General features: G+C 54.7%; 3 protein-coding genes across 3 annotated transcripts; 2 read left to right on the top strand and 1 right to left on the bottom strand.

Moving 5' to 3' along the window:
* Positions 1-317: 317 nt before the first annotated feature.
* Positions 318-4,654, bottom strand: ssdA (mRNA-binding translational repressor SSD1; the record flags this gene model as incomplete). Its single annotated transcript, XM_056946149.1, has 5 exons — positions 318-357; positions 418-1,418; positions 1,475-1,834; positions 1,896-4,495; positions 4,558-4,654. The coding sequence occupies 5 exons, from the start codon at positions 4,652-4,654 to the stop codon at positions 318-320; spliced, it is 4,098 nt and encodes a 1,365-aa protein (XP_056798148.1).
* A 2,401-nt stretch (positions 4,655-7,055) lies between these two features.
* N7459_006980 (putative RNA export mediator Gle1) lies at positions 7,056-8,692 on the top strand (the record flags this gene model as incomplete). The annotated part of the gene is made up of 2 exons (XM_056946148.1): positions 7,056-7,850; positions 7,925-8,692. The coding sequence occupies 2 exons, from the start codon at positions 7,056-7,058 to the stop codon at positions 8,690-8,692; spliced, it is 1,563 nt and encodes a 520-aa protein (XP_056798147.1).
* A 2,189-nt stretch (positions 8,693-10,881) lies between these two features.
* On the top strand, positions 10,882-11,973 carry bgt1 (1,3-beta-glucanosyltransferase Bgt1; the record flags this gene model as incomplete). The annotated part of the gene is made up of 3 exons (XM_056946147.1): positions 10,882-11,141; positions 11,209-11,672; positions 11,738-11,973. 3 exons carry the CDS (start codon positions 10,882-10,884, stop codon positions 11,971-11,973), a joined length of 960 nt encoding a protein of 319 aa, XP_056798146.1.
* Between the last annotated feature and the right edge of the window lie 747 nt (positions 11,974-12,720).

Here is a 12,720-nt window from a genome sequence, read left to right as displayed (position 1 = left end):
CAGATGCTCACGACAAAGAACAGGCAACCGCTGCACAACATATAACAGAAAATAAGTATACGAGGTCCAGAACACGTCGGAAAGATGGTGGTAGGGTGGAGGGTAAGGTTGAGTGTAAAAAAGCCACCGGGCGACAGAGGGGGATATCAGGAGATCCTGATAATAATATGTTCGATCCACATGCTGGGTAGGATTATGTCCGAGGTGCGTAGGGAACATAGACATTGGCCATGTTCTGCACGTCCAAAGGATCTGCAGGATAGGCATGCAAGAATATATCCCAAGGAAGGAGAAAAAAAAACCCGTCTTTCGAGTCCTTACAGAGCGTAAGGGTTGACAGACCGAACAGTGAGGCATCTGAAAACAATCCAATTAGCATGACAAGTCCAAGTCCACCAAGAGGCCACATTAACTTACGGCGGGCTCTTGCTTAGGTCAGTCTTCAGGATGATGGGAACGCGAGTCATCTCGGTGACATCTTGGATGAACTCGCCGTCTTCCTCCCTCAGCTTGAACAATTGCAAGTATTTCTCCTTGTTGGTGAGCTTGTTTTCAGGCGCATCGTTGGTACCCGAGGCGATCTTGGGGTCTGAGCGAGTGCGGTGAGGTCCTTGCTGGAGGTGGCCGTTACGAGTCGGCGATGGTGGCATGCTCTGGGTCGACCGGTCAGCCGAATTGAGGGAAACACCGGCCGCCATTTCAGTCACCTCATCCACGTCATCATCATCGTCAAAGAGCGCGTCAACAGCATCGGCGGACATGGTACCAGTCTCGGTCTGCTTGCGCATGGCCTCGTCCTGTTCACGGGCACGCTCCTTGGCAGCTTCAGCCTCACGGGCAGCAGCAGCCGCCTGCGCAGCTCGAGAGTTGGCTGGCTTGGGACGCTCATCCTCGGGGATGTAAGCCGAAGAAGGAACACCCTTCTCCCAATAAAGTTCCAGCACACGGCTGTCCTTGCGGTATTCCGCCTTCTTCAGAGGCAGCTGATCGCAGTGCACACGCTTCTCGAAGCCATACTCGGGAATGAGGACATCGAAGGCGGACTCATACACACAAAGCACAATGCCCTCGCTGATAAGGTCGCCACCAATCTCAAGGCTCTTTCGGTCCATGTTGCGACAAGCCTCAATGTGCACACTCTGCTCTTGGGCGTTGTGAGCGGAGTCCTTCTTGTTGTTACAAAGGTCGGCGGTCTTGTTTAGCGACTCGAGATCATCAGTGAACTCGATTGCACCTTCCGAGAGAACCGATTCGAGCTGACGGTGCACGATGATGTCGGTGTAACGACGAGATGGGTTCGTGAAATGAGTATAAACAGGCACATTGAACATGTAGTGCTGACGCTGCTCGTCTGCAGGACCAGGGCCAACGAAATACTTCGCACGCTGCATGGCCTTGGCAAGCAATGTTTCCATACCCTACAGCAAAGATTAGCGAATTGAACAGCGCTGGATTTAGTAAGATCACCACCAACCTTGCGGATATCAACGTCTTGCACCTTACAGAGACTGCTCTGCAAGGAACCGCTGCTAGACGAGTCGATGCCGAAGCCCAGACGGTTCATTCTGTCGACAAACTGGGTCAGACGGCGAGGGTTAGGGGAAGCCTGGCGGCGCAGGAATGCCTTCTCGGGCATAGCGCTCGCCAGCTTGCGAGCAACGAAAAAGTTGGCCTGGCGGTTGAGTTCTTCCACAAGCTCATGAGCTGGGGTGGAATCGAAGATGTTGAACTCAACGGGCACATTCTCGTCGTCTAGTTGCTGCAGAAGACGCAAAGAAGGAACATTAGCCACCCGGTTGCCAAAGCGAGCATCCCGGAACTTGTGTGCAATAGTCTGAATATACAGGGTTAGCATAAGTAGACAGCAAATATCACACGATTCAACAGGAACGTACGCTGAGCAACTGGATGTTGTCAGTCGTGATACCGGACTCAGTCTTGTCGGACTTGCCAGTAAGCACCGCATTGACCTCATCGTAGCTGAGACGGCCAGCGCTCTTGATGACAGCCTTGCCAATCCAAACATCATCATCGATGGCACCAGTCTCCGGGTTGGCCTTGAAAACAACACTCACGGTCAGACGGTCCTCGCCTGGCAGAAGGGAGCAGAGCTCAGTGGAGACTCGGGGCGGGAGTAGGTTCATGACGCGGTCAACCAGATACACTGCAGTTCCTCGCTTCTTGGCTTCACGGTCGACAAGGGAGTTGCCCTTGACGAAATGAGCGATATCAGCGACATGCACACCAATCTCAATCTTTCCATCAGCAAGCTTCTTGACATGGAACGCATCCTCGAGTGCCTTCGTGTCGGTGGGGTCAATTGAGAAGATGGTCTCTTCACGGAAGTCACGCCGAGTAGCCAAGGCCTCGCCCTCGTTGGCAACCGACCAATCCTCGTAACCGATGCTCTTGATGACGGCATCAGAGAACTCGTCGGATCCGAAGTTGTTGTCCCGGAGCAAAGCGTCCGTTTCAACACGCAGATCACCCATCTCTCCGAGCTGTTCAACGAGTGTGCCGAACGGGTGCAGAGAAGTAATGGGCCAGCGCTTGATGGAAGCCACGAAAATGCGGTTGGCATAATCCTGGTGCTTCTCAACAAAGTCACGAGGAGCTTGCTCGGTAGGAATAGCAATTAGGGGGACACGCTTGTCAGTAGGCTTGAACCAAACGATCTTTGGCTTCTCCTGGTGACGATCTTGGTGACCCCGGCCGTGGGCGCCATCTCTGGCCTGCCGCTCAGCCTCCTGCTTCTCCTTCGTGGCCTGACTACTGGGACGGAGAAGACCCAGGGTCCCAGAGAACATCTGACCCGCGATGCGCTCAATGACAGCAACCACATGGCCAGCGTAGAGAGGCTTCTGCTCGTCACTGATCTCATCTTCCTCGACGAGGAGCAGGCTTTGGCCCTCAACTTCAACATCGTCGTTCTTCTTCTGGGTAGGACGCTGGCGAAGACTGCCACGGCGACGAATGCTTCCGTCTGGGCCGACTTCTTGTCGGTCACCATTGGAGTCAGATCGGCCAAGCTTATCATTTCCAGCGCTGCTGCCCGAGCGCGCATCGGTGATATCTTTGCGCTTCTTTTTCTCTTCCTTCTCCCGCTTCTGAGACCAAACCTCGTCAACGTCTAAAAGCTCGATCGCAACAAAGTCACCCTCCAAAGCACGGTTGCGGTCCTTGCTACCACAGATGAAAATGTCCGCATCCAAATCCGTGGTAGTCACGTACGCATCGGAGCGGTTTTTCTTATTGACACGTAGAACACCAGCGACCAGCTGGCCATTGCTGATGAGGGCAGGCAAATTTGCCTGGGGAAGGTAAGGGGTGAAAAGGGTCTTCCGCTGCTGCTGCTGTTGTTGCTGCTGTTGCTGCACAGACAGCTGAGGTGGAGCATGCTGGCTGGCCTGAAGACCACCCATGCTCTGGCCATTCTGCTGCTGGAGTGCCTGAAGTTGGGCAAGCTGCAACGGGGCCAGCTGCTGACCACCAAACATTTGAGGAGGGGCCATCATAACCTGGCCCTGCGGTAGCTGAATGAGCTGGGGCTGGCCGGGATACTGGAACTGGCCGATGGAACCCATCGACTGATTCATTGAAGCCCGCGAACGGTGACCGGGCTGGAATCCGCCGCTCTGCTGTTGACCGAAAGTCTTCTGCTGATCTTGGCCTTGGTTCTGGTTGTTTGGCTGGCGCCAGTTACCGTCAAAGTTCCTGGACGAAGTACGAGCATGGCCCGGCTGACTACTGCGGCGCTGACCATCAGATTGAGCATCATTGTGGGCAGGAAATTGGAAGCCGCCAGCGCCACGGCCAGACAGAGAGCCGCGGTTTCCACCAATAGCCATCGACTGGCTTCGGCCGTGGCCACCGGCCCGAATATTGCCAGCCCGCTGCAGGCCAAGCCCCTGAGGGGTAGGGGAGGCGCTAGAGGGTGGCTTGTCGTCCGAGCTTAACTGGTTCTCTGATCCACTAGCACCAGGCGCGGGGGCGGGAAACTGGAAGCCAGATGCAGTTCTCTTCTGCTGGGCGAGCTCGGCCGCCTTCTTGGCTTCCGGGAGAGCAAGAGAGTGACGGCGCTGGTGACCACCACCAGGCGGACCTCCACGGCCACGGCCATGGCCGACATTCTCATTTTTGTGGTTATTAGGGCCTTGCTGGTTGAAGTCACCGCCGTATCCAGAGGCGCCTGATGACGGGGCCGGGGGTGGGCCCATTGCGAGGCCGGGAAGAGCAGATTGGTTGCGACGGTGTGAGTGTTGGGCTGGTGCATTCATGGGTACTCCGAGCTGCTGCTGTTGCTGCTGCGGGAACTGAAAAGCGTTCACTTGCGGCGAAACACCGCCCATAGAGCCGCTGGGGGAGAAAGCGTTGACCTGGCCTAGCTGCTGAGGTTGGAGCAGGCCCATATTAACGTACTGTTGGTGTGTCGCAGCGATCTGCTGCTGTTGCTGCTGAAGCAGCTCAATTTGTTGCTGGATAGCCAGTTGTTCCACTGTATGAGGTCGGTTAGCAGAGAAGCTTTACCAGTAAGAGGAAGTGAACTGGATATCGTACTCATCAAAGGAGTCAGCTCAGATGGACTTCTCCGGTGAGCGATATGGAGCTTGCGCCCGGCGGGGCCTGGTACCCCGGACTGGCCCTGTTGATCCATGATCCCAGATGACAGATGGGTATCACTGTAGAGTGTAATATGCGGGGTGGTGGAGCGGATCCGACGACAGGAGAGACTGGTGATGCCTTCAAAGGCAATCGAGCCGAGGTATTCGGATCACAAACCGACCTCAGATGGCCTTGTATGTGCGGACGACAGTTTCAACACGATGTGAGACGCTGTGAACTATACTGAGGGAGAAAGAGTGGATTAGTACCGAAAGGAAGTTGAGGCTGAGGGATGGATGAAGAGAACAAGAACAGGATCGACGAAAAAATGCGGTAAGTGGGAGCAAGAGAGTGTGAACCACTGAACTTGAGAAGGGAATCAGGAGCGGGTGGAAGTCGCGATGGGCACGCTCAGTCCCATTGCCGGCGGAGACGCCTCGGGGGACTCCAGCACATTGAGGCAGAAAGCAGTGAACGAGGCACCAGAGCTACTCGGGGAATACGTGGGCAACAACAAGGAAATTTCCATCATCCATGGTGGGACTTCAGGACTAGCGACGCCCTTACCTGCAAGAGACTAACAACGACGTCGGAGCCCTAGCATTCCAGAATGACGTCTGCGCTGTCCAACGTGGGATGAAAATTGCTAGAAGCCAACACAGCAGTGGCAGTCTCTCAACAACAGAATCGCCGAACCGAAGAGGGGGGTGGTCGAGTCAATTGCGCTTTCAATGCACCGGGAATCGATGAAGGCAAGGACCGACTAGAAAGAGACGACGCTCGCTCGATTCGAAATAGGGAGTCGGGAAGGACCGAGTCGCTGGGATGGAAAGCGTGCTGGAGAGCGTAGTGTGCTGCCACAGATGTACCGAAATCAAGAACGAGTCGGGGAAGAATCGAGGAAGATCCTCAGTCGACCACTGGTAGGAGCGGGCTCGAATTCGCAGAAGAAAAAGCCGGGGAGAGAAGCTTCTCTGCGAGGAAACCGAATTACAAGAAAAAGGGTTCACACGGTAGTTGCACGTCCCCGAAGAGAGAATGACAGCGAGAGCTGAATGGAGTGGAATCGACGATGCGTGCACCGACGAATTCGACCAGAAGGAACGATGGGGGGAGAGAGAGAGAGATGGAAATGGAGGAGGAGGGGGGAAAGGAGAAGAAAGAGGTGATGATGGATGGATCCATACAAAGCGGGTGTGGGGAGCAGTACGGAACGGGGGGTGTATCGTCATAACATTACTGCCCATCGGGCCCAGTTACCACATACTGTGACTGCGTAAATACCGTGTTCGAAACAGGTGCCATACGTCATTACACTCTCCTCTCCCGGCGGATGCCCATGGATGATGGATGATCACCAAGCTCCCACCTCATCATTATCCTCTTGCGCCCAGAACCGACGACTTCCCTTACACCCTTGATGGCTTGATATTTGGGTAGGACAAGCTGCCCGTTGAGTGGGTGAAGTCGCAACGGGTGCGGTCAGGGATCTACGCCCCCCCTCTCAGTGATTACAGTGAGACTAGAGGTAATATGAGTTGTTAGTGGTCATCAAGCTGGAGCAACTGTCTCTGCGCTAGGAGCGAGCCGACTGAAGCACCTGCGACCAGCTGGCAGTGACGCCTTCATCAGGCAGTCCTAAAAGACCACGTACTCAGTACGGTCGAAAGAGCTGGCGTCCATGCTCGTCGTTCCCAGCTTCGGCCAACTTTTAAGCATAAGTGGATGATGCTCACGATGATGCAAATGGAACCAGAGTTGCGCGCGGGTCGCTGAGTCATCCTGTAATTTATCCTCGCCCTTCGCGATAAACATCGCCGGCGGCATTGGCTGGATTTCCTCTGGGGAGCAGAACGCAGAGTAAGTAACCCAGGCAGTCCATGCATCTGATTGCGCGCCAGACGAGATCGGGCACTTGTGCGCCGGCTTCGATGTGCAGTCCTGATCCACCAGTCAACTTCCTGCTGATCCTTGTACTCGCGATAGCTTCGGACTACACACCACTCCCCAGCCTCAACCACCCATTCCGTCAATCGACTACACTCCCTACACGATTGATCCCGTCGCTCGTTCTGGATCCAAGGCCCTTGTGCCTTTCCCTCTCGTTTGTGTCGCGTCTGTACCCTGCCTAGTCTCGTGGACCGATTCTTTCGAGCTTTTTGTTAGACCGGTGGGAGACGCCTTTTGCGATTGGGCCTGCCAGCCCAAGGCAACGCCCCTTCCAGTGAATCTTGGCGAGATCATGAAGATTCCTGTTTCGGCGCTTTCCTCGCTGTGATCATTCACCCTTCCTTCGTCCCACCTGCGACTCCGGCTTTCAGACCATTCCAGCTTCTTTCGTCCCTGTTTTCCTGTTCCTCGTCTTCGACCAATTCCTCCCCTCCACCCCGGGAATTCCTCGCTCCTACCACCTCTCCGCCCTCTCCGCACCAAGCGGTGCCATCCCATCGACCATGGCTCGGCAGAAGATTCATGTTCCACCGCTGGACAGTCCGTCCAAACAGCTCATCCTCGATCTCGCCCGAGATCTGGAGAAGGTTCAGATCTTCAACACCGAGCTCAAGAAGGTGCATGCATACGAGCGCAAGGTCTTCTACGAGAACCTGGACCGGATCGACCAGGAACGCGAGGCAGTCCACACCGCCGCCCTTGACGAGGCGGCTGCCTTCCACGACCGAATCCGCGAGGAGGCGGAGGCTACACTGAGAGAACATCTTCGCGCAGAGGAGGAGGAGCGCCGCCGGAAAGAAGAAGAGGCTCGGAAAGAAAGGGAGCGCATTGAGCGGGAGAAGGCTGAGAAGCTTCGCCGCGAACAAGAAGAAGCTGCACGCCTCGAGGCCGAGCGCAAGGCCAGAGAGGCAGCGAAAAAGAAGGCGGAAGAAGAAGTTGAGCGCACGCGGCGGGCCGCGGCGGAGGAAAAGGAGCGCAAGGAACGCCAGGAATTGGAACGTGTCGAGGCCGAGAAAAAGAGACAGGAAGAGGCGGCCAAGAACGCCAAAGAACAAGCTGAGCAGCAAGCTCGCGCTCAGCAACAGCAAAAGATTGGAGGTGGTCGTCTCACCCCTGAAGAGATCCGGGTGCAGGAGCGCTATGTAGAGCTTCACAAGGTTCTCAAGGACATGCGGAAGTGGCTACAAGGAGTGGGCAAGCAGCAGCTCCCTGTTAAGCAAGCAATGGGCGATATGCGGCGCGCAATTAAGAAATGCGTGGGTCAGCTGCGGGATGGGAAAGGCACGAACAAGCAGCAGGTAGGCTTAGGCTCTCGCTTTCGCTGTTACTTTCACCTCAGCCGCGGTTGCTAACACGATTGCTCCGATATCAGACACAGCAAATTCGAGTCGAGCTCGAAAAAGCTTTGGCAATTGCGGAGCCCAGTGTGGACGTCAGCCAGTTCATTGCCTTTCCCCCGCAGGAAATTGCGCAGTCAGAGAACAAGGCACCCGCTTTGCTCATTTACGGACTTAACATTTTCGCGAAGTCCTTGGTCTCGGCTCTGGTCACCGAAGCATCCATCAACCCAGGCCACGCTGAACCCATCGGCATCCTCGCCGCGCAAATATTTTCCATGGATGCATTTATGTACAAAGGCATCCACATGTCAGATATCCTGTGGGCTAAGTACCGGGTCGTCTGCCCAGCCCTGTGGGGATTCACTGGCAATGAAAAGACAGAGGCAGGCCGACGTGCACTGGGCTGGTGGCGCGAGGAAGCCGGTGGTCCGTTTGTCAGCGAACAGACACACCTGGACCGAATGACTGCCCTCGGGGCTGGCTATGCCGCCATCACTCTTCGCAACTTCGGCCGAACACAACGACGGAACCCATTCCCCAATACCATGTTCTGGAACAGCATGCAAAAGATTTTGTCTATCCCACCGGTGGAATTGCAGGATACCCAGATTACCCTTCTCCAAACTATGCTGAAAAATTCCGCAGAAAGAATCTTGGGCTTTTTTGGACAAATTGGCTTGGTCCTGCTGCGAAGGGCCGTTGTGGATCTGCCCGCCGCTCTTCCACGCCAGTCAATGTGTGTGAACCAATTGAAGCTGCTCAGGGAGATTTACGCAAAGGACAAGAACATCATTTTGTGATATCACCGAGGCTTTTGGGATGATAGAATAGACTCACAGGCAGAACGAACTGTTTGGGTCATTATTTATCCCACAAAGTTGGCTGCCTTGGCTACGGGAAGTTCGAATCATGTACCATAATAATCTCAGATACCTGCCATTTGCACGAGCATCAACGTGAAAGCACACGAAACTCTCTGATTTTCAGCCTTCGTAATGGAATCCTTCGATGAGACCTTCGTATTCGGGCTGCTCCCGCTCAGATGTACATCACCACAGCGGACTACTCAGCAGCCACTCTGTTCCTCATACACCTCCCTGGTACTCTCAAGCCATAATTTCACCCGTCATTTCTCTCGATATGCCCCCAAGAGTCAACACATTCCGCTTCCGCCTCAACCGCGCCTCTCCGCGACCAGATCCAATCTCCACCCACCCGCACCGCGGGTCCGAGACAACGCCCACCCAGCGGATACGCTCCCGCAGCTTTCCTCATTTCAACGCCCTTCGATAAAAAGCCAAGCTGGCCTCAGCGGGGCTTAACGGAAAAGCCGGGACCAGCTGGCGAAGACCATGTCAATACTTCTGTCAGCCTGGAGGTGCTCGGGATTGGGAACAACGTGAGTGTTCTTGATTGCCGTGTTTCGTATTGGGGACAGTGGATACCTAGTTCTGGTGTCAAGCCTTGTGGAACTGGCGGAAAGGTGGTGGACAGGAGGAGAGTAAAACGGCGACATGAACCATCTTCGTTGAGGGCGTGTGACCCAGGAAGCTGTTAAATGGATATACCCTCTGGCTATTCGGACCCTTCCCCCCGTCGTTGGTAGGCATGTGGTATATATATACCTAGCTAATACTGGATAGAGTTGGTGAAAATGCAAGTAACCCCCTGGTCCAGATATACCTAGGTGTATCAAGGCTGCTTTCTCATTTGTGACCCGTATTAGGTAGCTACAGGTGTAACGAGATATCTCTTTCCGAGGTATTGCCTATGTATAACCAAGTTTGCTCAATATATCTCAAAGTTGCTTAGTATAGCATCATAAAACAGTGCAAGCATCTCTAGGAACCCCCGCACAGGACTTTTGTGCGAAGCCTCCAGATATATCCGTGGACCTATTATAGTACATGATGTTTCCTTCAAGTATTTTGTGAGGGCAGTATTGGCCATTACTATTTCATGGACTGTACCAGATTGCGGTATTTTCCGGACTAGAGGCGGACTCTCAACGCGTCATGGAGTAGAAGGCACGCATCTCGGCCGCAAGGAAGCCGAACGATCATTTATCTCAGGTACTGAAGGAACGAGCCGGGTCCACCGCCATAGGAACTCAAAAGGGCTTACGGGTTGCCTTGAGAAAGAAGGTCTTTGTCGTCTAGACCAGAGTGAGCCAGAAAGTGGGCATCTTAGGAACTGGCCGAGGTGGGTCTTTTGTCCGCCGGAGAGGAATAGGCATTGGGCCGGAGAGGCCGGGGGCGGGGCATTGGAGAATGACCGTTGCCATCCGATTAATTCGCCCAGAGTCACTCGTAATGTGGCCCACTCTGCTCTTTGTTGTATCAGTCGTGCCCGGGGTTCGCTTCGATCTGGACAATTGACGATGGGGGGAAGTGACATCACGACTTTATTGGGCGAGGATAGTTATACAGCGTGGAAGTATGAGTGGTTATGTGGGGAGAATGTGTGTCCCCATAAGATGAAGAATTGTGGCCATTGTTGAATGGAAGGGTTTATCGCATGGTGATGATGGAGGAGAAGGAGGAGGACGAGGAGCAGGAGTAAAAACTTTCGACGTGCAGACTGGGAGTGCGTTACCATAATGGGCACCTGCAGAACCGTTCTGGAAGGGGCAAGTGGAGCTGGAAGACCCTGAATTTCAACGGCATTCAAGCCGCGATCGCGCCTCTCATTGGCCCAATCCTCTTCCAGTTGGGTCCGGCCTGGGGTAGCCTGCAGGCCTATACAGAGCCCAGGACTCTTGGCCCTTTACCTTGAACAGGACCAAGCCCTCTGTTTTCTAGGCCCGGGGAACCAGACGAGAGACTCTTCTTTTGGAGTCTCGTTGACGTTGCTTTTTATTCCGTCATAAATCTAGTCTTGCTTCCCATGGTCTCCCCAGTGTGTTTTCGACTACTTAGTCCTTCTGACACTCTTTCCATCCACTTTTCCTTCTTGTCTGTTGCTTGACTGCTCTCTTCTCAAGGAAATTATGCGTGTGTCTGGCTTCCTCTCCCTTGCCCTGGTCGCAGCCCCGGCGCTGGTCTCTGCCCGTGGTACCTTGGGCTTCTCGCTTGGTGATAAAAATGCCAACGGCACCTGCAAGTCCACCAGCGATTACGAGTCCGACTTTGACGACCTGAGAGACATGGCCACACTGGTACGCACCTACTCCGGCACCGAATGCGACACCCCCCAAAACATTCTCCAGGCTGCCAAGAATAAGGGCTTCAAGGTTGTGCTGGGTATCTGGTAAGATCATGAGCACCAACATGCCTTTGACTTGCAATGGGTGGGTCTAACCCAATTGTTCCTTCAGGGTGGGCAAGCAGGCCCCCGACGACCTCAGCACCAACGATGCGTCCTTCCAGATGGACTTTGCTGCTTTGCAGAAGGCCATTCCGGGATATGAGGACTATGTGGAGGCAATCACCGTGGGCTCCGAGACCTTGTACCGCGGCGACCAGACCGGTGCCTCACTCCACAACTACATCGGCGTCGTGGCCAACCAGTTTAAGGGCATCCCCGTCGGTACGGCCGACAGCTGGAACAAGTTCGCCGACGGCACTGGTGACCACCTCTTCACTACCGACACCCCCGCCAACCCGCTGGTGACCTATGTCCTGGCCAACGCCTTCGCTTACTGGCAGGGCACCAATGCCGACAATGCCTACAAGACCTATTTTAGCGACATGTACGGTGCCATGGAGCATGTCCAGAAGGTTGCTGGTGATAACGCCGACAAGATCCGCGTGGTCAACGGCGAGACTGGCTGGCCCACCGGTGAGTTTTCGAATCGAGCGTTCTTCGTTGACCTCTCCTCCTCCATCACTAACGGTATGACATAGATGGTGGTTCCAACTACGAGCAGGCCGTTGCCGGCACCGGGAATGCGGAGCATTTCTGGAAGTCTGGGGTCTGTGGCATGCTCGCCTGGGGTGTCGATCTCTTCTACTTCGAGGCCTACGACGAGTCGTGGAAGCCCGACAGCGTGGGTGACAACGGCCAGTCCATGAACGAGCAGCACTGGGGTCTGCGCACAGCCGACCGCAAGCCCAAGTTCGATACCTCGTGCCCCAAGTAAGCACGGCTCTGACCGGTCACGGTTGGGTGTGGTCTGCAGCGGGGCTCATAGATAAACCGTTTTCTTCAGAGTGTATTTTAGGTTGATTTAACCTATCTCTTTGGTGACAATCGCGAGAATGAGTATACACGAGAGTACTCTTGAATCCGAATTGTGATCGAGATACGGTCTGGTGTTTGCTTGTTATCCCCGTCGTAGGCTCCGTGCGAGCGTCCTGCACGACCATCGCTGTTGTATATTTTCGGCGGCCTTGTAGGCGTACGACCGCCCAAGCTCCGGAGAGATCCGGACCTGGAGACCAATTGCAGTAATTGTGGCTACTGGATATGGTGACGATATGCAATGACGGAACGATGCTAGAATTGGAGTATATGCGCATGGATGTACCCTAAATAAGTTAGATCTACTCGATGCGGTCACCGCGACCTCGGGACATGGGCGATGACATAATCGCGTACCTGTAATACCCGTCGCCGGGCAGAACCACGGTTCGTCTACCCCTGAATCCCTCCGCGAACCAACGTCGCGTTGTTTACATCCAGGCTCGAGGATAGTATAGACATGCGCAGATAGAGTCCGATGGCATGCCCAAATGTGCACTATCCAGTGACTTCTGAGACGGCCAAAGCCAGCAAGGGGAGCCCTCTGGATGGCGGTCAGGCCAATCCGACCATTGGGGGCTCTCCGGGGAAGTCGTCCTAGTACCTGCGCAGTGCAAGGGTGGGCTCGCAGCCTCCCGCTAGCTAC

Source organism: Penicillium hispanicum (genome assembly GCF_028827665.1).
Source record: "Penicillium hispanicum strain IBT 35686 chromosome Unknown utg000006l_segment0_segment0, whole genome shotgun sequence".
Taxonomy (NCBI): domain Eukaryota; kingdom Fungi; phylum Ascomycota; class Eurotiomycetes; order Eurotiales; family Aspergillaceae; genus Penicillium; species Penicillium hispanicum.
This window is presented reverse-complemented; position numbering and strand designations above follow the sequence as displayed.